The 27,451-nt window shown below is 47.7% G+C and overlaps 1 protein-coding gene across 1 annotated transcript in view; it reads left to right on the top strand.

The window, feature by feature from the left end:
- MVB12B (multivesicular body subunit 12B) overlaps positions 1-27,451 on the top strand; it is a 179,574-nt gene that overhangs the window by 83,853 nt on the left and 68,270 nt on the right. The window contains exon 7 of the mRNA XM_057724313.1: positions 17,371-17,465. Coding sequence (XP_057580296.1) covers positions 17,371-17,465 — 95 coding nt within the window. The remainder of the gene's footprint in view (positions 1-17,370; positions 17,466-27,451) is intronic.

Below are 27,451 nucleotides of genomic sequence, written 5' to 3'. Positions count from 1 at the left end.
TCCCAAGCTTTAAAGGGGCATAGTCTTTGACATTTTTCTAAGAAAGCATTTTCTTCACTCAATTAAGTTTTCCCTGGTTGAGATTAGACATCTGTCCTGAAATATACATTTGAATCGTTTGAAATTCTACACAAGTGCCCATTTTTAGTTAAGACAGTGCCATCCTATGCCCCCATTTTCTCTCGAATTTTGAAAGGGAGATGACATGGTGGTTGTTGTTCTTGACCCCAGGTTATTTTTAGAAGCCCAGAATCTGAGTGACTATGTAGCCCAGCCCTAAGTTTGCAGTGATGGGCCGTTGGCAGTGACTTGTTGATGTTGGTGTGTGGGGAGGGCGGGGTTGGGACCAGGTCTCGCCTCCCCGATACGGCACACCTGGGAGGTGAGATGCTGGTCACTGACCCAAGGTGCAGGCGGGGGACGGCTGTGGTCACGGCTCTCGTAGAGCCGCCGAATGCCCAGAGAGGAGGGCCCTTGACCTTAGTTGTTTTCCAGGGCTCGGCCTTCCCCCGCCGTGGAGTATGCAGGAACTCTGTGCTGCTGGCATTTCCTGTCATGTTCCCTTCACTCTTCATACCTCTCTGATCTAAATTTCAGAAGTAATTTGTCACCTTAGAGGAGGGAGTCATTAATAACGATTATTTAGAACTGTCGAGTCTTCCTCTCTGTGTGTGAGTTAAACATCCAAAAACTTGGCCTTGTTGGTGGCAAACAGGGCCTCCCTGTTGACAGATCAGGCCTGCCCCAGCCGCGCTGGCCTTTCTCGCGTTCTGGTTATTCCAGGTCTGTCTTTAATCACCGAAAGGGTGGTGGCAGAGTGGTTAAAGCACGTCCTCCTGGAATTCATTAGTATTAGTACCGAAGACCGTGTTGTAAATTGTTGATTTTTTTTTTTAACTGCTCGGAAAAAATTTCTCCCTAACTATTTCCCTTTAATGTACTTAAAAAAAAAAAAAATTTTCCTCGTCAAACACTTGAAAGAGAATAGTTCGGAAGCCCAGACTTCAGATCCCACTGGGGGAGGGCTCTGAGTGGTTGTCCTAAGCGAAGCTGAAGTTGTGTCGCCATCAGATTGTGGGTGGGGGGTGAAGAACCCCCAGACCTTCCAGCGGTGGTTACGGAAGAGAGCTGGCGTTCAGGGTACGTTAATGCAGGCGGTTATTCTCTAACCCTAAAATTCCACCAAAGTACTAATGATTACTGTTAATATCGTTCAGTGGAAACTTACAGTAAAGGAGCAACAGTAGAAACAGTGTTTAAGGGAGAGCTGCCGGCATGAGAAGAATGCAAATAAGTGTCATTAGCCTAATGATTTTGCCGTCGCCATGGTTGTGCGGCAGCAGTGTTGTGAATATGTCAGCCGGCACCCGTGAATTTGGAAAGTGTGTCAAAACACAACTTCAATTAGTTTGCTCTAATTATGGCTCTGGAGAGTTTGTAACTACATCACTCCTCATTAAAAGAGATTTTCTTATATGGATTAATGTAATATACAAAGGAAAGTTTCAAAGTTCCCGATGCCATTTGCTCCCGCAGCGAGCAGGCTCGGAGCAGGGCTGCTGGATCCCGGGTCTCCTGCTGCCCTCCCGGCCAGGCAGGGGGCCGAGCGCGGGGCTGCGCGGCTGGCTCTTGCCTTCCGTTCCGTAATCCACTTCCTGCCGAAAGTGGCCTCTGCAAATAGAGCTCTGGCCACGTCCACAAGAGGGTAATTGAACCCATCGTGCGCTTCTAAGAGAAAATTGCTAATCAGAAGCCATCAGGACTCCCCCTTGTTCTCAGCACCTCGGTGAAGTCTGCAGACAGAAAGATCTCTGGACCCACCATGGCCAAGTGCAGCGTGTGCAGTCAGCCTTTGGCCCGGTCTTGGGGGAGATTGCATGGGAAAACGTGTTACTCTTGGTCACACAGAGTCACATGGCGCCCATGAAATGTCAATAAAAGTCTTTTCATACAGTGAGAAAGAGGACCTTAAGGAAATGTGATCTCTTGTCCAAACTGATAGGTAGTTATAAATGCTATTGTTGAGCCATTGCCATTGTGATAGAAAAAAACCAAACTCACATTTTCTTGTTGTGTTACTAACCTCCCCCCGCCCCGGACGCCAGTGGTGTTCTGCAGTGACTGCCTCGGCAAGGTACAGTTGGGGCGGCAACAGCGGGTCTCAAGTTTGCCCTCCAAGGCCATTTCCTCCAGCTTTGCTGCCCATTCCCTGACCCGTCTCCTGAGCAGCTGGACACAGCATCATTGTGGTGTCCCTGCTTGGGGAGCTCAGTGGTGCATTTTGAATCCAAGAGATGAATTTTAGAATGCTGCCTGAGGAGACCTGGGTTTGGTTGCCCTCCCCCTCCAATTTATTTGCACAATGCAGAATATCCAAAATACAGCTTTAAATATATCTTGTTGACTGTTGTGTTCTCTTTGTCACTTTTGATGAGTACAAAGTAGGGGTGTGTGTGTGTGTGTACACCTTGGCCTTCTTGATACCACTCACAAGCAGTGTTACCTTGAGTAAGTTATATCACTCCTCAGAGCCTCAGTTTCCTTGTCTGTAAAACGGGGATAAGAATACCTTCTTTGCAGGGTTGCTGTGAGAACCAAATGGGGAGATGCATGGACGTGCCAGGCCGGGCACACAGTGGGCACTCGGGCGTGTGAGTTCCTGTCTTGGTCCAGGGTTCGTTTCAGAGCTCACTCTGGGCGCAAGCAGTTGGTTCCCTTCGACCTCTCTGTTGTCATCATCTGGCCCCTCTCAGCCTCAATTGCCAGCATCCCCGCCAAGTTCCCATGGCATCCGGCTGGGCGGGGGCCTTCTCCCCCGCAGAGCTGTGCTCACAGGCGAGCAGCTGGGAAGGGGTTAAGATAGTAATTGTGTAAGTCTTCCAGGCTTTCTCCCAGTTCTGTGATAATTTGATGAAGAACTTCACCCTAATTAAATATTCAAATTAGGTATAAGTGTCAATATGGCTTCCCATTGCCGGGAATGATGATTAATTGTATTCAAAACTCTAGTGGCCCACTGTAATCTAAACTGAACCGTTGTTCTTGATTATTTCTGTACCGCACTTGCCATGTTTTTGTTTTAAGATTTAAACTAGTAATTGATTTGCCATATGCTGTCGAGCTGCACATACTTTAAAGTTATGCGTTTAGGAACTTGGGGAGTTTGGAATTGTGATTTCTTTAGTCTTCCAGTGGCAGGTTTTTTTTCCTTGTTCAATGCAGTGATTTTGGTTGGAGTGTGCTTGTTTGTGTCTGTGTTGCCCATGAGGAAAACTCATTATATAGTCAGGTTGGTAGGTTGAAGTTATATTGATCATGGCAAATGGGCTGCTTGAATGGAAAATGAACAAGTCTGCATTTATACTTTTGTGCTTGTGTTGTCTCGGTAAAGCAACATGGCATTGTGGAAAAAACATAAACTCAAATCCTAGCTCAGCCAATTCCTTTAGCTGTGTGACCTTGGACAGGTTCCTTAACCTCTCTGAACCCTCTTTCTTCCTGCTTATAGAACCCACTGGGTTGTGAAGATTAAAGATGAGTGAGAAGCATGAAGAATAGTGCAAGTGCTCAGTAAGTGTGACTGTCATAGTCACAAGTGATTACAGGAACAAAGCATTCAGTGTTCTGGCCTCCAGAAAGCCCCTCCCAACCATGAATTGGAAATAATTGCCCACTTCTCTGACTCCAGAAGCCTCAGTTGCCCCTCTCTTACTTTGTGACATCTCTTAGGTCGTTGTCTTAACTCTTGAATTGCTGTTTCGTTGCACCAGCCTTTCCTCTCCAACCATGTTCTTCCCTCTTTGCAGGTGGCATCAGGGCTCCCATGACCCTGGTGGAGGGCCTGGTATGTGGTAGGTGCTCAACAGATGTTTGTTTTGTTTTACGCCATTGCTTTAAAATTGAAGCATATAACCTTGCAGTCTTCTGTTTGTGTATCTTATGGTATTTAGAGCTTTTTACTTTATGATGGAGGGGATCTATGTATGTGTTTCAATTTACTTATCGATACAACTAAAGGGGAAAGATAATGAGTCTTATTTGGGTCTGAGCGTTTTTTAAATCATTTTTGAAAGACTTTATTTTTTTAAAGAAGTTTTCATTTTACAACGAAATAGAAAGGTACAGAAATTTCACATATACCCCCTTCCCTCACCCACATATAGCTTCCTCTGTGAGCATCACTCACTGACCAGAATGGTTCATTCTGGGTTTGTTTGTTTTTTAGATGAACCTGCATTAACACATTATAATCACCCAAATTCCATAGTTTACTTTAGGGTTCACCCTTGGTGTTGTACATTCTTTGGATTTGGACAAACGTGTAATGATATATGTCCATCATTGTAATACCATAAACAGTATTTTCACTGCCCTAAAAATTCTCTGTGCTCTTCCTGTTCATCTCTCCCCGCAGCCCCCCTGGCAACTTGTGATCTTTTTACTGTCTCCATAGTTTTGCCTCTTCCAGAATGTCATAGAGTTGGAATCATATGGTATATAGTCTTTTCAAATTGGCTTCTTTCATTTAGTGATATGCAATCATTTAGTATCATTTTTAAAGAACTATCTCAGGGTTAAACACAGTGCTTGGCATACAGTAGGAGCTCAGTTAAAAACTGATGGACTGAGTTGGTCACAACACATTGATTCTAGCACCCTTGTGTGCCTCTGGATCCCACAGTCCGTCTCCCCTGGGATGGCATCAATTCATTGGGTACATCTGGCATCAAGTTTCAGGTCTGGGCATGGAAAGTTTGAGATAGTGAGTTATCATTGCAGAGGAGATAGGTCCATTTTACATTTTATAAAACCTCACCTGTCTTTGCTGGTATCATTTACAGAACAAAACAAAGCAAAATGTCTCATCAGATCATGAGAAAGGGTAGTGAACTTTGCACTTTCTGAGGCTGGCTGCAAAATCAGTGAGAAAAGAATCGCCACACCTAAAAATATTTTAGGGCCCAGGGTCATTAAAATAACTGACTCTGTTTTAGTTGAACCAAGTTACAAGAAGCTGCAGTGTTTTCTCACATCTCTGGGTCTGCACAGACCTGAATGGTAACTCAGAATCTCCGTTTAGAAGCACAGGGGACCTGGCGCAGGAATTCTGGCTGTGAAGTCTTGGAGGAGGATGGGAGTGCCGGTCAGGCCCTTCCAGCTGAAAATGATTCATTTTAATTACCTTCCAGGGTGCTCCAATACCTGAGCATATGGTCCTTAAGAAATAAGCTTCCCCAGACTGTCAGCGACTGTGGGCATTGGTCAGGGACCTGCTTCTGACACCGTTGACCAGCCTTGGAGAGCGGACGCTCTAGAAGGTGCTTATTAAAATGCCAGCAGGTGCAGCGAAGGTCCCCCTTCCTGTGACTCCCTCACCCTGCTTGTGCCAGGTGTTTTATAAGAGCCTTTTTCTTCATTAAATGTCATTCATTAAGCACATCCTTACACCTGGCACAGAAGCTGTGTGTCACAGATGACTTCTTCCCAATGGTGTTTTGCAGGAATAAAGTGGAATTTCATTTAGCCTTTTGCTGTGTTCTTTCTCCCCCTGCCCACCTTAACTCAATTATTGTGACTTTTGCATATTCCTCTCCATCCCTCCCCCCATTCTGTTACCTTCTTTTGCACGTTACCTCTGGTCCTTGTCCGCCAGCAGCCACGTTATCTGGGAAACAAGATGCTCCTTTAGCACCAAGTGCTGTGCATATACCCTCGCTCTTCTGGAATTTTCCTCATAATGTTTGCCAGCTTTTTTTTTTCTGTTAAAAAGAAAAATAATTTCTTGTTGGAAAAAGTAACCTATAAAAATGTATAAAAAGCAGGGGGAAAAAAATCTACATTCTGACCTCAGAGACTTGTGTTGTCCACACCACGAGCACTGCATCCCAGTCCTGCCACTAGCCCAGGGCCATCACTGCTCTGAGCTGGCATATCCTACCAGGTCCTTTTTGTCCTGGGGCATACGTGCATACGTGTGCCCATAGGAATATATTGTTCATGTGGTGCTCTACTTATATGCCATTCTGCAGCTTGGTTTTTGTTTTGTTCCCTTTTGTTTTGACTTTACAGCCATGTCTGTGAGATCTGACCATGTTGATATAAAAATGTCTGGCTGGTTCCTTCTCCTTGGTGTGTCCTGCTAGCATCGTATGAACACTTTCCCAACTCCTTGCTCTTACAAACGCCATTCCAAGGATCCGGTTTCTGCCTCTTCTTGCAGCCGAGATCACTCTCTCCACACAGTCTGTGCCCGAGTTCCTCACTCAGCATCATGTCATAAGCATCCTCCCCCAATTCCACCCAGAAACCCTGTAAACATCATTTCATGTCTGTAAAATATTCTGAATCAGACATCTTATAATATTATTTCCCGCTTTTGAGTATAGCGTCATGGCTTAGAGCTGAATTTTGTAATATGCCCCATCAGGGTTCACATCCAAGCTGTGCCCCCTCAGGCAAACTTCTGAACCTTTCTGAGACCTTCTGTCCAATAGAGATGATCTCAGCGCCTAGTTATATGATCCGGGTGGGATTACACGGTGCGGGTGAAGGGTAAGCCCTGCAAAAATGTCAGCGAACATTATTTCACTGTTTTTATCTTAAATAAGTCATTTCTCATGTTTCAGATTGTTTCCTCAGGCTAGGTTCCCAGAGGGAAAGCATAAATGCTCGTCCCTTTATCTCATTACTTCTGTATTCTTAGGTCCTAATTCTGAATCACCTGGAGCATGTTTTAATGTATTTCTTTCACGGAAAGGGATGGGATCTTTTTTGTTGTCGTCTTCACATGTAAAAGACAATTTAGGATTCAGAAATTTTTCACCCGTTCAGCTTTCTTTCCCTTCCTAACTCTGCGGCTTCCTAGCCTTCAGCATGTAGTGTGACAGGAAGGGTCTGAAGTCACCGTCAGCATTTGCCAGGATTCCTCGTGGGTCTGTGTTCATTGCCTTTTCTGGAATACTGTGAACCCCATTGGCTTCTTTAGGTCTTTTTTTTTTTTTTAAGATTTTTTTGATGTGGACCATTTTTAAAGACTTTATTTTGTTACAGTGTCGCTTCTTTTGTGTGCCTGTGTGGTTTTTTTTTTGTTTTCTGGCCACAAGGCATGTGGGATTTTAGCTCCCTGACCAGGGATCAGACCTGCACCCCCTGCATTGGAAGGGGAAGTCTTAACCACTGGACCGCCAGGAAATCCCCTAGGTCTTTTTTTTTTTAAGATCAGGAAAGTGGTTTTAGCTTTACTGAAGTATTCCCGATGCACAATAAACTGCACGTTTAAAGTATAGTTTGATGAGTTTTGACGTAGGTAGGTATACACCTGTGATGCCATCACCAAAATCAAGGTCACGGATATATGCGCCACCCGCAAAAGTTTCTCTTTGCTCCTTTGTAATACGTGCGCTCTCCTCAGGCAACCGCGGATCTGCTTTCTAACCCTATAAATTAGTTTGCGTTTGCTAGAATCTTACACAAATGGAATCATAACATATGTACTCTTTTTTATCTTTCTTATTTGACTTAGCACCATTATCTTGAGATTATCCATTTTGTACGTATCACTAGTTCCTTTTTGGTTGCTGACTAATATCCATTGTATGGCTGGACCACAGTATGTTTATCAACTTACTTGATATTGGACACTTGGCTTATTTTTAGCTTTTTTCTTTTACAAATAAAGCTGCCCCATACATTTGTATACCATTTATATGCTTTTGTTTCTCTTGGGTAAAAATCTACAGGTGTAATGGCTGTCTCGTACCATAGGGTATGTTGAAGTTTTTAAGAAACTTCTGCTGTTTCTGAAGTGGTTGTACCATTTTACATTCCTACCAACAGGTGCATAAGAGTCCTAATTGCTCCTCATCCTTGCCTACAATTGGTATTGTTGGTCTATTTAATTTTTGTCATTCTAGAAGATATGTAGTAATATCTCATTGTGGTTTTAATCTGTATTTCCCTAATGACTAGTGACGTTGAGTTACCATTTGTATATCTTTAGTGAAGTGTCTGTTCAAATCATACGGTCTTTTTAAAACTGGCTTTTTAGTCTTCTACTGGGTTGTAAGAGTTCAGTATATATCCTAGTTATAAGTCAGATATGTGTTTGGAATATTTTCTTCAGGTCTGCGGTTTGCCTTTCCATTTTTGTAACAGCATCTTCTGAATAACAAGAGTTTTAAATGTTGGCAAAGTCCAACATACTGATTTTTTTTTTTTTCTGGAATAGTTTGTGCTTTTTTGTGTTCTGTTTAAAAAGTCTTTGCCAAACCTAAGGTCACAAAGATTTTCTCCTGTCTTTTCTTTGAGAAGAGGCCATGCTATGCCTGGTCAATCAAGATGTGTTTAAATAAAAAGTATCAAACCCCAGGGCTGGACTTAGTAATTTGCCCCTTCCTTTTCCTCATTTCTAGAATAGTTCTGTGAATCTCTTGGGTTATTTTATACATGTGTGTGGTGCGAGGTTCGCATCAATGTTCTTTTGTGTGTGTGTGGCTATCCAGTTGTTCTAGCACCATTTGTTGAAAAGATTACTGTTTCCCCGTTGAATTGTCTTGGCACCTTTGTTGAAAATCAATTGATCATATATGTGTGGGTCTGTTTTTGGACTCTCCATCTTTTCTATTGATCTGTATGTCTATGTTTATGCCAATACCACACTGTCTTGATTACTGTAGCTTTACACTAAGTCTTAAAATTAGATACTCTTGAAATCAGAATTTATTTAGCTGTGAAATTCTTTATTGATTTTGCCTGGAATGCTAGGAGTCCTATATTTTGTTGTTGGTTGGTTGGTTGGTTTTTAATCAGGAGAGCTTTAAACTTTTTTTTTCATTGTTACTTCTAATTTTTCTGACTTCTTTCTAACACCTAGAATATTTAGGTTGGTCTTTGTTCTCCATAGTTTTCATATTTTCCCTCATCAGTGTCATCTCTGTGTTCTTTCTCTGCATTCTGGAAAATGGTGGGGGGGCTTATCCATGATACTGCTGATTCAGTTTGGGGGGGATTTTATTTCTGCATTATTTCTAATGCAGATAACTTCTTCTACATCCTACAGTAAAAATTTTCCCAGAGGTAATGTTCTTTTTATCTTGTTGTGTGACATTTTTTACAGGTCCTCGGGAGGGTATGTATTTCTAGACTGGGTGTTGGCCAAAAGGCAGGATGTGTGAATTACTTCTTCCCTCCCTTCATCTCTCCTGGGCGCTCATTATTTGGTGGATGATCTTCTGAATCTCCCTTACTTTTCTCTGTTCTCTTTAGTTTTGTAGACCTTTGGTGACTGGAAGCTGGCTAGAGCCGTCACTGGCCCTACAAGTCATACAGTCCTGGTATCATTTTGGACGTGTATTTCATCCTCCTAGTTTGAATTTTTTTTCAGTTTTTTAAATATTTTCAACTAATGAGTCTTTATTCCAGTGAAAGTGAGTAAACAGATATTATTTCTCATTATTTGGGGGAGATAGGATATACCGTTTAAATATCTAGAGTAGTCTGTCATTCTGACTCAGAAGAGGCTTGTGTCTAAGGAGCATCCTGACCCAGAGGTGGTACCCAGACATCTGCCTCCACTTCACTGGCCTGATGTCTTTTCTTTTGTGGAGTTACATTTAACACATTGTCCTAGAACAGTGGTTTTCAAACTTTTTGGTCTAGGACTTTCATAGTCTTAAAAATTGAAGATTCCATCCTGCTGGGGAAAAAAAAAAAAAGAGGATTCAAAAGAGCTTTTGTTTATGTGGGTTATGTTTATCTATATTTACCTTATTAAAAATTAAAACTGAGAAAAATGTAAAACGTGAGACGACCTAAGCAGACGTCAGAGTGATGACACCCTCGTTAGTCACGTAGCTTCTGGAAGTTTTTTCTGTCTGCTTGTGAGAGGATGAGAGGGAAAGGTCAAGTGATGTCTTAGTATTACTGTGACAGTAGTGGTGGCCTCATGGACTTCCTGAGAGAGTCTGAGGAGCCCCCGAAGGCCCCTGGAGCACACAAGGAAGACTGCTGCCACACCCAGAAGGTGGTCTCGATACAGCCGGAAAACAGAATGGGATTGGGATTTCACGCCCCAGAGTTTGTTGGTTGCGTGTGTGTGCGCACACACACAGGGGGCGGCAGATAAAACTGACATCTGTCTCTAACCATGAGTCCGCCTCTGCCGTACCAGCCACAGTCCCCTCAGCGCTTCCCTCTGACAGTTTGAGAGGAGAGCAGGCATCACAGCTGCCTGGGCAGAGCCGTCTTCATTACATGTGGCCACTGGGTTCAGAAGATTAATGGTAACATTTTAAAAATTCAGACAGACCTGGAATCAGCACTAGAAAATACAGATTTAAATTAACAAGGAAAAAGCAGAATCCCATCAAAGGAAATAAATCGTGCTGGCAACTATTGTCACATAATAAAATGTATTCTATAACTGAAGGGCTTTTATATGGAGCTGTCTGAGGCTTAGTGGCCATGTTAATTGAATAAGGTGCCAAAGACTTGGGGGGAGAAATGAAATTTCCCTCAGCCTCTATTTAGCTGGAGCTGTTGTCGGCAGCACGTGTGGTGCTGACCTATTTGTCACAGAACAGCCAGTGCCCCTGCCGAGAGATGTGATGGCTCGCGGGATGTGCCCTGTCTTCTCTGGGCCGTTCCAGGGAAGGGTGACGGGGAGGAAAGCTCAGTAAAGCTCCCCTAGGATTTAGGTGCTGTTCTTGTTGGAGTTCTCTGGTTACCAAATAGATTTTGGAATCATGATCCATCATTTGAGTCAAGTGGCAGAAATTATTGGCCTCTAATGGTCAGTCCCCTGTTCCAGTGCTCCAAGGCCTACTGGGGGTGGTACCAGAGGGTCTTCATCTCTGTGTGCCACCCCAGGTAGAGCCAGTTTCCTGAGTTCTGGGATTTACGTCTCCTTGGTCAGCTTTGATCTTTATGAACTCTCATAAAATCTAAAACACACTCTTCTAGATCAACAGAGCCATCTAGAGGGATCACAGAGTGATCAACAACGTTGGGGCCTATTGAAATGACTCCACTGAAATTGCTGTCCGTGGGGTTCCCAGCCAGCATCATGGTCATGGACTTCTCAGCTTTGTTTGATGATGTCGAGTACCTGCTCATTCTTGTAACTCCCCTGGCTTAGGTGCTTCAGAATAGCAGAGTGTTTAGTGCCTGTGGTCTACTGAAGTGCCTGGCTTTTTCATTCTTTCCTCCTCCAGTAACACTCAGTGTCATGAGTGGGGCATTCCTTTAATCTCGTTAGATAATCAGGTTATGGGAAACAGGCCAAAGAGTGTTGGGTTAACTCATTACAATTCCAAGTATAAAAATAAGGATTTCATATTTTTTCTCAGTAGATGCTATGGTAATGGGCGTGGGCTCAGGCCATTGAGTAGTCTCTAGAATATTTCAAATGACTGTAAAATATTTTATCAGATGGCTGTACTGTAACTTTTTAAGCAGTCCCCTATTATTTGATGTTTAATTTGATTGCATGTTTTGGCTTTATAAGCAGTGCCATGACGAATGTAACTCTTATTTATGTCAAAATATCCTTGAATCAGAAATAGTTGCATTTTCCAAACTGTTAACCAACCCAGTCCCAGGGACAAAAAGGAGACAAATGGGGAGTCTTCCTATAAGTTTCCCAAAATGGTCTCTAATTGCGGGTCAGAATCGATTCATTCGTTTGGTCAACAGCCTTAGGTAATCTTATAGGGTTCTCCCTGATAGGTTTTAAGTGCCCACTGTGTGCAGGGCACTGTTGTAGGCACTGAGGACATGATGGAAAAAGAACGTGTCACGGAGACTGTGTCCTAGTGACACATAAACAAGTCGACAGCCCTGTCGAGCGGGAAGGGCTCTGCAGAAAGAGAAGTGAGGTGTTGAGTGGGAGAGCCACAGAGGGAGGCGGGGTGCTTCCCCGGGGTGCCTGATGGAGGCGGAAACAGCAAGTGCAAAGGCCCCAAAGCAGGAATGAGGGTGAGGGAAGGAGGGGGCCGAAAGCAGCTGGTGAGGTTGCTGGATGTGAGTGCAGGGACCACGAACAAGACCAGGTCAGAGAGGAGGGATGGGCCAGAACTGGCAGGACCTCGCAAGCGTGGGGTGGCTCAAATTTCATTCTAATGCCGAGGGAAGGTTCGGGCATTTTGTAGTGGTCCTGTACTGAGGCCCTCATGAGCGGGACTTAAGATAATGCCAGGCAGGGCAGAGGGGGAAGAAGCAGAATAGGAATTGGACTTCCTCGCGCTCAGCACATCCTGGTTCTGTGCTGTCGGCCCTGCCTGCATCTGTGCACGGGAGGAAACACGCCCTTGCTGAAGGGCGCCCAGCTCCTGGTGGTGGCATTGAGATCTGAACCTTTGTCGGGTGAACTCTGGAGTCGGTGCTCTTCACCACTACAACTGCTCTGCCTCCCTGGGTAGGTGGTTGGGCCGTTGGTTGTCCGAATCTGTATGCAGCTTTTCTCTTTTTACCGTATCCGGGGGACTGTGACCTGTCAGGGTCACTGAGCTAGGGAGTGACAGAGAGGTTGAGTCCCCGGCATCATCGGTTTCATAGGGCCTTCAGGGTGGACCCGATTCCTGGTTGAGTGATCTCACTCTGTGTACCCGATGGTGAAGATGACCCGTCAGGGCGACTTGAAGATGATTCTGGTACCTTCCAGAGGCCACTGGACCCACCTGTTCACGAATTCTAGCTTGCTTCTGTCAGCTTCCTCTCGGAGGGCCTCCATTTCCTCCTCTTTTAAATAAAAGTGATTGTTTCTCCCTAAAAAGCTTGCTGAGAGGATTCGGCATGGTGGTGTATGTGGAGGAACCCAGCCCAGCACCCGGCAGGTGGGTCCCCACCAGACACTGAGGAGCTAGACTCTCATTTCGCGCTGAGGCTCGGCTGACTGCAGGGCCGTTCCTGTCCGTCCTCACTTTCCGGCTGATCTGACGCTGGGTGCCCCGGGCCACTTCTCCTTCAGCAGCGGACTTCTTCATTCGACTTTACCACAGGTGATCTGTCCCCTTGACCCAGACTGTCCATTCTTATTAATGGGAGGCCTCGATATGCCCCCCGTCCCCTTGTCCCTTCCTCCCTGTGTCCAGGAACAACAGAAGTGAAAATGCAAAAGCAGCTATTTGTGGTGCAGGGACTCCTCTCCCTACAGCCCTCTCTGGCCGGGGGCCTTCCCACTTTCCACTCTGAATGCTGTCCTGCCCCCTTGCCATCAGCCACCAGAGCTGGAGTTCTTGGTAACTTGATTTCAATTCGATGGATTCCTATTGAGCAATTAGTCTGTAAAAGCGTCAGGCCTGCAACTTGAATTCTCTTTTAATTTCCCATGTACTGCATCAGCCCCACATTGTCTGTCATATGTGATCAGAAACTTTTCTTGTAAGTTCCCGGTTGCTGCCGCCATTGACTTCTAACGTCATACCTGTTTCCTTTGTAGTGGAGGGGAGTAAGATGTGTGGTGTCATGGGTCTCCTAGAGGCCCCTGAGTCTAACGAGTGAACACACGGACAGAAATGCGATAGTAGAGGCAACAGCAGTTCATGTCCACAAAGACCCAGGGGTTTTAATGGAGTAGGTTCAAGACTTGATTTTTTCAACAGTCATTTGTTCAGTGATTATCTACTCTGGGGAAGAAATTGTTCTAGAAAACGGGGTACCAACTTGATGAGCTTTGGGCCTGCTCTTGAGAAGATGTCTTGGGATGACTGGAGAGAGAGAGGACATAGAGACACCTAGTCCAGCTGGGACAAGCCCAGTAAACATTTTGCCAAACGAGGATGCTTAGGTGGAGTCTCGAAGGATGAATGGGAGTTTGGAGAGGAGATAAGGAGGAAATGGAAATTCTAGCAGAGGGAGCAGGGTGGCTAAAGAATCAGGCGGAGGCAGGAAAAAAACATGGCAGATTCAGGGATTTATGAGCCTTTCACCCTCCCTGGTGGAGGGAGGAGTAAACAGACAAGAGAGTCTGGAGAGTGGGCTGGTGTGTGAGGATGGCTAAACCCAGGGTAGAGATGTGGGTTAAGCTGCCCAGGGCAAGTGTGTGGAGTAAGAGAGCAGAACCAGAGCCCTTGCCAGCAGCATCCTTCACAAGATTGGAGGAGGAGCCAGCGGGGGGTGGGGGAGGGGGGGAGGCTTCATCAGGGAGGGAGAAAGAACCAGGGCAAGGGAGAGGGAGTTGCAGGGTGGGGTCAGCCAGGCAAAATCTGATACCCCAGAAAGGCAGGCGACTTTGGACCAGGAAGTCCCTTGTGGACAGGGTAGCTGAGGAGCCAGGCAGCTCAGTTCTCTAGTATATACTTCTTATGTTCCGTGAGCCCTAGAATTACCCCAAAACTGTTCAATTAGAGGGTCACAGCAGGTGATTTTGACGGGAGTCATTGAGTCTGCACACAGTAGGTGCTGCATAATTGCTTGCTGTTCCGTGATAATCCTCATCGTGATTTGCTGCTCTCTTCCCACCTACCGTAGCATCTTAGTTTTTCCCCTTCCTTTCCCCCAAGCAGGTAATCTTTTAAAACTGTAAGTGGGATCTTGTCACTTCTCTGCTTAAAATCCCTTCAAGATAAAGCCAGAACTTGCGCGGGGCCCTGCGTGCCGTAGCCCTGAGGCTCTCATCCGCCCGGTCACCCACGCTCCCCCCAGCCTCCTTCCAGGTCCCCCCTCAGCCAGACCTCCTGCTGCTTAGGAGATGCCCCAGAGCCCCTCGCTGCCCCAGTCCTCCGACCCTGCCCATCCCCAGCTCCCCACGGGAGCAGCACTTCCTCCGGGGAGCATGGAGCGTCTTCCTGTCTGCCCGGCTCCAGGTGCCGCTCCTGTGACATCCCGGACGTGTTCTTGTCCTCTGCTGCAGGGTGAGCTTTATGAAAGCAGGGACCCTGCCTGTTCTGCCACCCCAAGTCCCTCCTGATCTGGGTGGACGTGGGCCAGGGCGTGGTCGGCCATCTCTGATGGCTGAATGGCTGGGCTGGCCCGGTCTTCTCATCCAGGGAGGAAGCCCTCTGTTCCATCACCCAGGTCCACCTGTTGTCTGAGATTCTGCCAACACCCCACCTCCTCTGCAAGCCTCTTGGAGCTGCCACACCGTGCCGTCGTTCCGTGCCCTTAGTTAGGTGGGATGCACCTTCTTCGGGCTTTCGGGGCTCAGCAGTCTTAGAGTGTGGCAGCCCTGAAGCTCAGTTCTTCCCTGGCTCCTGGAAAAGCCCTTGGTGTACGGTGTGTGCAGTGCTGGCACCTGCCCCTGGCCAGCTTCGCGGGCGTGGGCCAGTGCATCGCACAGGGCCCTGCGCTCAGGATGGCCCCACGCTTGGTTTAACGCTCTGCTGTTACCATCTTGAAATTCTTAATGATATTTGACCCAGGTCCCCACATTTTCGTTTTACACCGGGCCCTGACCTGCCTTGCGGGGGCGATGTGTGGAGCCCCAAGAGAACATGGGATCTGCAGACCCTCAGGCCCAGCTCAGGGCAAGCCGTCTCCGCAGGGTCGCCTGTCTTCATTTTAGCTCTGCTCAACCACAACCACAGTCAGTAATTCATTCTTCCCTTTGCGCAGCTTCATTGACTAAGTGCTGTGGTCAGAGGCATCGATCAACTGCGTAAACCCTCTGCAGCTGCTCCTCCCCACCCAGGGTTCCCAAACCCAGCCTGTCTTCAGAGTCACTGCTGGGGCTTGTTGAAGAGATTTTTGGGCTGCACCCCAGGCCCGCTGGACCAGACTCCCGGGTTAGGGGCTGTGAGTCTGTATTGTTAGCAAGTTCCCAGGTGCCTGCATCTGTGCTGCGACAGGCAGAACAGAGTTTGAGAACCTTCACCCAAGCGGATAGAACCTAAACCCCTTGGTGTGGCATTTGGGGTCCTTGCAGTCTGGCCCCGGCTCTGTTTCCCACGGGCACTCTAGCCCTGCAGCAGAGTCGGCTCTCCCTGACTGCCCAGCTGGTTCTATTTCCTCGTGTAACACCCACGTCCTCCTGTGAGAAGATGTCCCCAGAAGTCCCACCCCCCTGCTTTCTGCTCACTCAGTACGTGGTTTTTGTTCTCCGAGCCCTTGTCCTATTGCACAGTGGCTTGTTCCTGCCTCTTTGTCCTCCTTGTCCCCTTTAGCCAGAGGTCTCCTTGCAGGGGAAGCTGGCTCCTGCCTCCTTATTTCGTCAGTGATGAGCCAGCAGCGCGCGTTTACCACGTGCACATCCCGCTGCCCCCGGACACACAACGCGCATGATGTGTCGCTGGTTCCCCCACGACCCTCGCACTCAACAAGGCCCACCGCCTGGCCGGCGGCACAGGTGTTTGCCATCAGTACTTAACCCCACAGCCAGACAGATCTACAGGCTTACAGCCCTCGGCACTGTGGAAACGGGCCCAGCCCAGAGAAGAGAGCCTTTCCTCCCAGGGTCATCCTCGGAGGTCACGCATTCATTGTGTGGAAAGGGCAGCATGTGCTCACTAGAGCGTAGCCTTTCCTTAAGTGATCAGTACCCACCCCACCCCCCACCAGTCTCTTCCGTTTTGGAAATGACTGTGTGTGACCAGAGCTCAGGCTGCTGAGCTACTTCAGACCAACCCCCAGTCATACCAAGAAGAGGTAATTGTGTTGCTTTCGTCACCCAGACCTGTTGGGTTTTAAATGGTTTTCCTATTATTGTAACCTTTCCTCTCAGCCTTCGCTGAAGGCAGCTGATGACCACACCAAATGGATTATGTGCTTTGATCGAGTACCGGCTTATGCTGGGGGCATCGTGAACTTTGATGGCCAACACTTGCACTGTAAAGACGCACTGGGTCAGTGGAAGGTGCTTTCTGAGCACCTGCAGTGTGCTCCCACCTGAGGGGGACACACAGACGGAGGAACATGCCATTGTGATTCTCAGTGGGCGTTCATTTCCTGGACTCACGCGGTAATAACAACAGCTAACGCCTTCGTTCACAAAGTGCTTCCTGGGCTGTGACCCTCTGCAGCCCCGTGGGACAAGTGTGGAAGCCACTGGATGGGTAATGGGACCAAGATGACAGGACAAACCAAGGCTTGTGTTCAGAGCTGAGTGTCCTGGTCCCATTGGTGCAGTTTGCCCAGTGGCAGAGATTGGGATTAAATCACCCACCTCTTCGAGGCACCTAGGACATCACTTAAGGCTTGGGAAACCCTTTCTTCCTCTTGGATGTCCTTCCCAGTATGGAAAGAGGTGGCCACTGATATCTGGAAACTTCTGAGTTCCTTGGGGGACTGGGGCTGGTAGGGAATCCTGCTTGAGAAGGCGGAGGCCCCAGGGGTGCCTGCTCCACTGCTCTGTGGGCTGTTGTGACACCTGCGTTTCTGAGCCTTGGGGACTGCTCCATGCACATGTAACCTCCTTTTTTTCTCCTCTGTCTTTCTCAGGCACATCTCTCTCACGCTCCCTGCTACCTTCCGAGGCAGGAACAGCACTCGAGCTGACTACGAGTACCAGCACTCCAATCTGTATGCCATATCAGGTACGTGGGGCTGCCACGAAGGGCCAGCCAGCGCGTGTGTGTCCCGGGCACCACCTCCCTCTACGTGCTTCCTGGCTTCTAATGGCATCTGTGTGTATTACCTCTTTCTTTTCCCCTGCAAGGGGCCTGTTCCCTGCAGGGACCAGACCTTCCCTTTCCTCTGTGTCACCGCAGCACTTAGTGAAGGGCCAGATACTCAGCATGTTTTGAAACTAATGATGAAAAACAATGTGTGGATTTCACAAGCTTGAAGGGAGGTTTCCAGAGAATAGTCACCACATTGTTCACCTGCCAGACCCAGGGCAGGTTCCCCACGGGGACTGGGGATCGCGCAGCCCTGAGGCCTGGCGCCGCCTGCCCTCCATATCCACGTCTGTCCTCACCTCTCATTTCTCAAAGCCAGGTCTGTGACCAGAGGGTACACTGGCCGTCGCCCCCGCCCCCATCATATGAGTCTGTGATTTCTGAACTTGGCCTTGAAATGGATAGTGTTACCTTGGCAGGAACTTCATCAGCCCTAGTTTTCTTTTTCACCTTCACCCAGAGAGGGAAAAACTTACAAGCCTTATTACAGAATTGAGATTCATTAGGTGCCTGGCAGTGCAGGTGACTTGCTAAGAGCTGAGGAAACCCACAAACTTGACTCCGATTATATGGGGCCTCCAGTCGGGGGCGTTTGCATAGAAGGGGGAAATGGCAAATCGGTGCCACTTACCAGCGCACACCCTTAATGGTGAGTGACATTTTGAACACGGCAACATGGCATTCATTCATGTACCATAATGAATCAGTTATTTGAAAGGTAATCTTTTTTCTAAAAATTGCAACCTCAGGTTACTAAATAGAAGAAATAGAACAATGGTATAATTCGTGTCAGTATTAGTTTTTCTTGTTATGATCACTGCCTAATAGGTTTGGAAGTATAAGCAAAGGCCAGTTGTTCCATTTCTGGGTGGCACTCCTGGCGGGGAAGGGGAAGGACGGGGACGTTCTCAAAGCCCTCGTCCTGGCTCCACGCCAGGAGCCGTGCTCCCCAGGGGTGTGGGAACATGTTTTCTAAGAGAAGCATCTCCAGGGAGAATTTCTTTTGTGCTCTGGCTATTTCAGCAGAGTCGACAAGGAGCATAACAAGTGTGGAAAGATGACCTATTTTGTAGAAAAGCTGAATATTTCCCCAGATGCTTAGTGGCAGAGTGGTGCAAAATAGGTCTGTGAAATCCAGCAGGGCTGCCCCGTTCCGAAAGCACGTAAAGGAAAGCTCAATCAAAGCAGATGACTTTTTTTTCCTCCAGCTTGCAAATCTTTTCCCAGCCACGGGGTTCGGCTACCCCCACCTTACCTGGATTCTCTGATGGCTTTCCCAGCTGTTGACATTTCTGCAGAGAAGGGCCCACAGAGTGAAATCTCCTCTGGTTTGGCAGGAATGTTCCTGTCTGCCTCTGGACCACTGCTTCCTCGCCCCACAGCTTTGATGAGGTGTTGTCTGGGTTCATTTCAGCTGTTAGTTTAGCAATACCGAGGTAACAGCCTCAAGACACAGGGGAAGCCATTCAGAAACTTCCTGTTACATTTATGTAAGTGGCAGTCAATTGGATTTTATCTTCCAAACAGAGGTAGTTGAGGCTGCAGCCCACGGCAGCAGGCAACTGAGGCCTCCTCGGTGGCAGCAGGCACCAAATTGCTCTGCCGGGGTCCAGGGCTGCTTCGTCGTGATGCTGCCAGACGCACCCCGCAGGACCCACTGGCTCCATAAGGGCTGCAAGCGCAGCACTGGGCAGCCATGGTGCAGCTGGGAAGCCTGCCCACCCGCCCACCGGTAGCCTGCCTGCAAGCCATTCTGGCTGAGAGGGAGCAGAGACAACCCCCTCCCCCCGCCCTGCTCCAACAGTATTTGGCACTGAGTGGCACGTCTCAGTTTGGGATTGTGAAGTTAAGGTTTCAATTGTTTATTCCAAAAACAGTCAAGGCAACATGTGCCCCAGGCCCCAGCCCGTGCCCAGTGCCAGTGCCATGATGGCTGGCGCTCTGCTGGCAATGGAATGAATCACCAAACTGTTCTCCTTCCAAACCAGCTCTGGCACATGTCCGCTGCAGACGTCAAACACTGAGCCTTTGGGGTGAACCCCTGGTCTGCTCTGGTTTCTTCCTGAAAACATTGATTCTTGCTCCCCTCAGTCGCAGTCCCTTCCTAAGATAAGTATATTTCCAAACAATGTAATTAGAAATTTGAAAAGCAGCCCACATTTAATTTGTACGTATGGTTATTAAAGTAATATTTACTTTTAAATGTTTTCCCAAGGGCATACCTGTTAATATACTCCTTCTGTACCTTTCACTGAGACAGTGCATCTCTGTCCTGTCTGCAAAGGGAGAGACACTGCTCAGAGCTGCTGGAGAGACTGGTGGAAGCAGCATGCAGCTCTGTCCCCAGCACACACACAGGTGCTCGTGAAATGGTTGTGGAAGGAAGGGAGGGAGAAAGGAAAGCATTTAGCCTGCGGTCTGCCTTGCCCGGAAATACCCTCTCTGACCTCTGGGGCAGGTGATCCTCCTGACTTGCTGCCCCAGCCCTCCAGCATTTGGGGCCACCACCGCTGAGCAGCCTGGCCCATCTCTGCGAGGTCCTCCCGTGTTCAGCTGGGCTGTCCCGCTGAACGTTCATATACATCCAGCCACCTAGGGGCACCGCATATCCCGTCAGCTGATGCTTGCCAACTGTTCTACACTGTCCGGCGAGGGGGTCGTTCTCTCTTGCCCACAGAAGTGGGATGAGGAACTTCTACAGACTCTGTGCTGAAATCCTGAGACGCTCGTTCCCTTCTCTGCCACCTTGTACCCTCATCAGAAGGCCGTGAGGCATAACTGATCCTCACACTTCCCCTCCCAGGAGTTTCCTCTGGAAAATGCTTACAGATGTGCAAAAAAGCCTTATCCACAAGGGTGAGCACTGCTGCTTTTTAAATATAATACTCATAAAAAGGGCGGGGGTGAATATCGTAAATGTCTAAAACAAAGGCAAGTGGTTAAGTTATGAAACATTCACACAGTGGCCTTAACTTTTCAAGTATCAAAAAGGTCTGATTTAGATAAAAAAGATGTGCACAAATGTTAAATGACAACCAGAATGTGCAGTGTGACCTCATTTAAAAAAATATATCTAGGGACTTCCTAGGTGGCGCAGTGGTTAAGAATCCGCCTGCCAGTGCAGGGGACACGGGTTCGAGCCCTTCTCCGGGAAGATCCCACATGCTGAGGAGCAACTAAGCCCGTGCACCACAACTCTTGAGCCTGTGCTCTAGAGCTCATGAGCCACAGCTATTGAGCCCGTGTGCTGCAGCTATTGAAGCCCATGTGCCTAGAGCCCATGCGTCACAACAAGAGAAGCCACCGCAATGAGGAGCCCACGCACCACAATGAAAAGTAGCCTCTGCTCACCCCAACTAGAGAAACCCCGTGTGCAGCAACAAAGACCCAATGCATTCAATAAACAAATAAAATAAATAAATTTATTTTAAATATATATATATATATAGGTACATGCCAAGGTGTTTATAGTGGTTTTCACTGGATTTTCCTGCCCTTCTTTTTGTTTCTTTGCAGTGTCTCATTCTTCTATGGTAGCACCTGGCCTGATGTTCACTTGGCAGGCTCTGGGGAAGTCTTGCCGGTCCCAGTGATTGCTGTCTTTTCTGAGTGCTCACAAGTCTTCTGACTCATAATATACTTTTGAATTCTACTGGAAATCACTTCCAGGGCACAGATCAATAACTGTCTTCTGGTCCCTTTTTGAGGACATGATTTTTTCTGTTGTTCAGTGCCCTGGAACCTCCTGTCCACTGACGCTCCTCAGAGACCACTGACCATCTTTTGCATCCACTGGCCCCCAGACGCCAAGTGAGCATAAAGACGCCAGGCTGTTCCAGCCGTCTCCTCACCTTTCTTGCCCCTCACGTCTCCCATCACCATGTTATTCACTCCTCAGGGTCTGAGGATGGTTTTCCTTGAAAAAGTAGATGAAATGAGACTGTGGCTGCCTGGTTTGGCTCACTCTGTAACCTGAATGTAGTAGGGGCGGCAGAACACTTTTTAAATTGTTCTTACTTGTGACAAATGGCAGCTTGTGGGCTCGTGCTTTCCTGGCCATGTTCTCACTGGTGTGTCTCCCTCGGTTACGTGCCCTTCAGATCTTGTCTCCTGGGAGAACTCTCTTCAGGGCCATGTCGATTTCTTTAAATTCTGTCCCCAACTCCTAAATTTCCTTGTCAGAACTTTTAGTGGCTGTTCGTTTTCTTTTAAAGAATATCTTCTCTCTCCTAAAAGTCTTCTCTTTTAGTCCCAGACAATGGTCTCCTCCCTTTTTTTCTTATATATTTTTTAGATGTTTAGATGTCTGACCCTTTGTTCATTTCTCTTCCACCTACTCCAGAAAGACTTAAGGTAGCTCCAAAGATGCATGTAACAAAGTGAGAATGGAAGGGAAGAAGTGAGAGTGAATGAAAATACAGGATAGCAGAGTCGGGTGCAGCTGTGGGTGAGGTTCTGCATGCAGGGGAGATTCTGAATTTAGTTCCGAGTCTACAGTCTCCTTACAGACCATATGAAAACAAGCCAGTTGTTCGGGAAGAAACTATTCCTTTTATGGGTATTTCTTTGTAGAGAGGGCCCTATACGGTGCTGGGAACAACAGAACCGCCGCTTTTCAGTGAGTTTGATAAGGACAGTCTGTACGCCCATGTGAGGCAGATCCACTCATGTTTGAACCCCTAAAATGTTTGGAAGTTGAGTGAGATGTTTCTTAAGAAATGTTCTTGTGCTGGGCGTCACATGCCTTAGAGGGTGGGGACCTCAGGGAATGTCGGAAAAGAGGAGCTCCCCGATGCCCGGTCCAACCTGAGGACCACCTGTGCTGAGGGTCCCTGTGCCAAGGGTCCCTGTAACGGGCAGCTCAGCCTAGAGGCACCAGGATTGCTTTTTCCAACCTAGGCATGTCTCGTCAGCCTTGTGGCAGGTTTTACTTAATGAACAGATGACTGTCGGGATGGGACACTACTCTGTAAGGTTTATTTGTTTTGTGGTGCTTATAAACTGATTTATATCTCCATGTGAAGAATGTTTACCAAAGAACTTGTTTTTCTCTGTTTTGAAAAAAATTGACATAGTCGTATAAAATAGGACAATAAGGCAGATGCACGTTAGAACCGGCATGTAATAAAACCACAGATCTCCACCTCAGCGCAGTTTCAGAATGAGCCACACGCAGAAATGCGCTGAGGCCTCGTGGTGCAGGGAAGCAGCTTTTAGCGCCTGACATCTTCATCTATCCGTCAGCACCAGGCTGACCATGTAATTTATTTTCCACGTCGTCACTTCTGAGAGTGAAAGGGGCGCAGAGTTGCACCAGGACAAAGCCAGAACCTGGAACCGAACCTGGCAGACCGGGGGGGTGTGTGGTCACCCTGCCTTTAGCTTTTCTATTTTTTTTCTTCAGGTTTTTTTTTTCTTTTGGCTTTTGGTTTGTTTTTATTGTGGTTGTTTTCTTTTTGATTGCTGGAAAAGCCAGCTTATTGCCCTGCACAGCTGTTCCCTCTTAAAAACCAGTCCCTCTTCAAGATGTTTGCCATCAGGAAGCATGTGAGTGTGGACAAACCTGAATCCATCGGCTGGCAGTTCAGTCATGACACTCGTGCAGAGAGAAGGAGAATTTTATCTGAAACACAGAACCCCATACAAGCCATGTAACTCTGACATCAGACCAAGAAAGCGCAAAGCAATTAAAAATAATTAATGATTTCTGAATATCAGCCTTCTCCATGCAGTTTTAATCTAGTCCTCATTTAAATTGGAAGATGGACATTTAATTATCAGTATTATGAAATTCATGATTTATATATTTCATCCAACTGGATAAAATTTCTGCCACCAGCTCTTCATCTTATTATGAAAAAAAATCTGTATATTTTACAGTGTGATCATTTAAAAACTCATCTGCAGCATACCAAACAATTACAAGCATATTTTCTTTTCATTTCTGGTGATTACATTATTTCTGTCTTTTAATTGAGGGGGAAATCTCACCTGGAAAATCAGAAATAAACCTAAGACTTGAATGATCATAAAGCACTGCTGGGTCAGAGAATGAAGACCAAAAGACTAAAACAATAGGGTCCGTGAGAAATGCTGTTCTTTTCTGTGCAAAGTGTTCGAACCGACAGCTGCTCCACATGTCATGTTTATGCTGCAGAGTTTGCGTGTGCTGTGTGTGTGTGTGTGTGTGTGTGTGTCTCCTTTTTCCATGCATGTGGGTGAGGGTCAGCCTGCAAGTGGGTTGACAACCTCAAAGGAGGGGAAGGGCCGCCAGCTTCCAGCAGGAGCCCCAGAGTAATGTAAGTCGCCCTCTGCATTCGCAGGTACCCCTGTGGCCTCTGTCACTCATGGACATGTTCACGTGGCTTTTGTGGCCTTGAACTTCAGACCCCTGCTTTCCTTTCTCCTCCGCTGAGGATTTTCATACTCACCTAGGACTGGTCGCAGAGGTGGAGGGTGAGCGTGTGGGAGGGCGGCAGGGATCCGAGGGAGGAGCATCAGGTTAACGCAGCCCCAGATAATAGCATATGGGGAAAATTCCTCAATGAAGTGAAAAAATATTTATTATAATGGTGCTCAAATCAGGGAGGAAATAAGTCATTTTAAAGGCATATACATTTTTATCGTCCCCTCTAACAGCCACTGCGTCCCTTGTCTATCCATCTATTCCTGCCCTGACAACAAAGGAAAACAGAATAAGAAAAAGCAGAAATGAATGGGAGCGGGTGAGGACTTGATGGTGTAGTGTGTCTGTACATCCTGATGTAAAGGTGTGGGTGACAGGTGGCCAGGTTTGCTCTGTACACAACCATGTGTGTGCTGTCAGGCGCTCACACGCTGCCTTGTTTCGATTGATGAATTGCCTGCTTTCTTGATTAAACCTTCCGTCACTTAAGAAACAAAAAGCCTGTGTTTAGATGGCAGAGTGGGACACGTCAAAAAAATCTGTCTCCTTTACCTTTGTGCAGATGTTGGGCACAGACTGTAACATGTATTATTAAAATGAATGTGGCATTTACTGTGCATTATTCCTTTCCTGGGAGAAAGGACTGTAAATTATATGCTAATAATAAGCTTTAACCCTTTCGAAATGCAAAAGATTTAAGAGTGCAGAAATTCACGTAGGCCTGGCTAATTGGACGTGCTTTCATACACCCACCGTGGTCGCTGTGTCACCAAAGTTAATGAACAGCGTGTGTGGGCAGACACGCAGGTGCTTGGGGAACTCTTGCCTCCTGGAGGTGCTCTGCTCTGCACGTGCCTCCGCTAGGATTTTTCAGAAAGAGACCCCGAAACCCTTGGCTGGGCTCTGGATCATCCTACGACAGACGATGTCCAGAGCCATGTCCAGGTCCCCCAGCGCATCTTCTGAACCTGAGCGTGAGGTGTGGTCCTCTGTGTTCTCCTGTGTCCCCACTTACAGGGCTGGCTGGGCTCGGGCCTGGCAGGTACCAGGTGTTGCTGCCTTGCACTTCCTTGACCTGGCTTATCAATCCTCAGTCCAGTTGCCCAGGTGGCAGACTCATGCCCCAAAACACAGCTCCTCAGATCAGACCTTCACGCCATCCCCAGCCCACTGCCAGCCGCGTTCACTCATATCTCACCTGCCCAGCATTGGAGCTGTCGGTGGCCAGTCTCCACCTGTCTGGTGTCTCTTCCTCTGTGCCCACCAGCCGGGGTCGCGCCCTGTGTCCTCACCTTTGTGTCTTTCTGTGCATCTGCCCCTGCCAGTCCCATGGCCCAGATGGCCCCACCTTCTCTTCTCTTCTCTTCTTCTCTGCTGACCCATCCTTGAAGGCCTGCTCCCCCACTGCTTCTTCATGAAGCTTGTCTGATTCCTTTCCAGTCGGGGCTGCTGGTTTCTTCTCACACTGCTTTGTGTTGGAGGGATTTCACCTGTGAGCACTTTGAGACAGCAGAGGCTATGATTAGAAGAGAGGATGGTGGCTGTCTTCAATCCTTTTTGAATCAATAAGGATGTAATTAAAGGCAAAGAGAACAACTGTTTACTTCTCTATTCATTCAGGAGGCAGCGCTGCCGTGTGCCAGGCCCCATGCTTCCTCTTTGAGGGCAGCGGGAAGCCTGTGCAAGAAGGTTCAGCATGTGAACTGATGGGGTGTTTGGGTCAGAAACACATGTGGCCATCGCACAGAGCCCCTGTGAACGGCCGCTCAGGCTGTGCACTGTGCAACACGCATGAGTGGTTCCCAGCTGGAGCTGTGCAAGGGCCCTGCATTGTTACCCTGGGCAAGTCACTCGACGCTAGTTATTCACCCTGTAAAATGATGCAGTCACCGCCCGCTACCTTTCCAGGGTTGTTGTGAGGGTGCAGGGTGTGCAAGAGCACTTCGTGAACCGGGGAGCCGTGCAGGAAGGTCGTTCCCCCGCACCCCCTCCCCTGCAGGGCTGTGATCGGGGTAGGAGCCCACAGGTTTGTTGGGAGTTATCACTGAGGACACACTGGCTCGTCTTCTTACCCTGTGCTCCCTTGTTTGGTTTTATAGGTTAAATTACTTCTCAGCAGTCAGAGTGCTCTGAGTGCTCAGCGAAAACGTCTTCCTCAGGCCAGAGAAACTTTCAGTAAAGGCTCTGGCAGGGCTCTGCTTGGCTCCCCCTGGAAACCAAGATCTCCTGTCACGCATTGTCACTTAGGCGTGGGCTGTTTTCCGTGGCAGGCAGCCCACAAGCCCTTTCTCGGGAAGGTGACAGGATGATGGCTGGGGGGCAGGAAGGAAAGACTCACTTGGCAGAGTAAGCCGGCGACTTCCATAAAATCTTCCAACATGCCTTTGGTTTTTTTTGGAGGAAAGTGCTGGGGGGGCTGCTTTCTGCTCCAGGCTTTCATTTCTGCTTTTCCTGTGCTCCACTGGCAGGAGAAAGTTAAGACTTTTTCCAGTTTCGTCATCGTGAAAAATAAAAATATTATTAGGTGACAGATACTTCAGTGTTCTTAAAAGGTGGCCACCCCCCCCGCCCCCCCGCCGTGTTGTGCCTTCATTCTCTCTTAGGTTTGTAAGCGTGGCAGAGTGTAGGTGGCGTCTGTTTAATGGGCTGCATCCACCTCTTAAATCCTCAAGTGAGGCAGCCGAGGGGCCGTGGGAAGAGCCAGGGCAGGAGCCAGAAGAGCCGTGTAGAGGCCCAGCTTCTCCCGCCAACTAGCCCAGTGACACCAGGCTCGGCACCAAGCCTTTCTGGACCTAAATGCCTGCCTCTCTCGACATTAGTAATTGCAGTAACAACATCAATAATTCAAACGTAACAGTAGTTCAGCTAATATTTTTTGGAAGCTTCTTCTGTGTCATCCGTTGTCTGGTATCTAAGGTAGCGTTGATAACTCTCTCCTCCCAGGGCTAGGGGTATGTGGGAAGGAGCCTGTGTGGTTTTCGGGTTGGGATACATGAAATGTTACCAGCAAATGTGTACTTGTTGCCTCCAGACTTCAGAGAAATTCCATCCAAACACTGTCTTGACTGTAAAGTTCCCAGACACGGACAATTAGAGAAAAACCAACCTTCTGACACCTTTCTGCCTACAAGTTTATCTTCTTTGCCTAGTTTTTAAGCAGAAATATGCCTCCACGTCCCCATCATAATTCCCTTCCTGGCAGACAGCGTGACTGTGGTCCTTTCTGAAGGCCTAGCCAGAGAAATGCTGAAAACAAAGAGAAGATGCTTAATCCCAGCTCTTCATCTGCTCTTAGCACTTCTTCAGAGGTTTCCTCTGGGGTGAATGAAGTTGTCAGGTTTACCACACACTCCTGCCTAGGAGCAGCTAATATCACGTTAGCCCTTTGTGTCTTTTTCCATCTCTGTCCATCTCTCACCTAATAGAGTGTCATCTGAGAGGGGGGAAATGATATAATTAAGGTAACTTCTTCAAACACATTTAGGGAGCTGAAGTT

The sequence above is a fragment of the Hippopotamus amphibius genome, chromosome 2 (assembly GCF_030028045.1).
Source record: "Hippopotamus amphibius kiboko isolate mHipAmp2 chromosome 2, mHipAmp2.hap2, whole genome shotgun sequence".
In the NCBI taxonomy this organism is placed as follows: domain Eukaryota; kingdom Metazoa; phylum Chordata; class Mammalia; order Artiodactyla; family Hippopotamidae; genus Hippopotamus; species Hippopotamus amphibius.
This window is presented reverse-complemented; position numbering and strand designations above follow the sequence as displayed.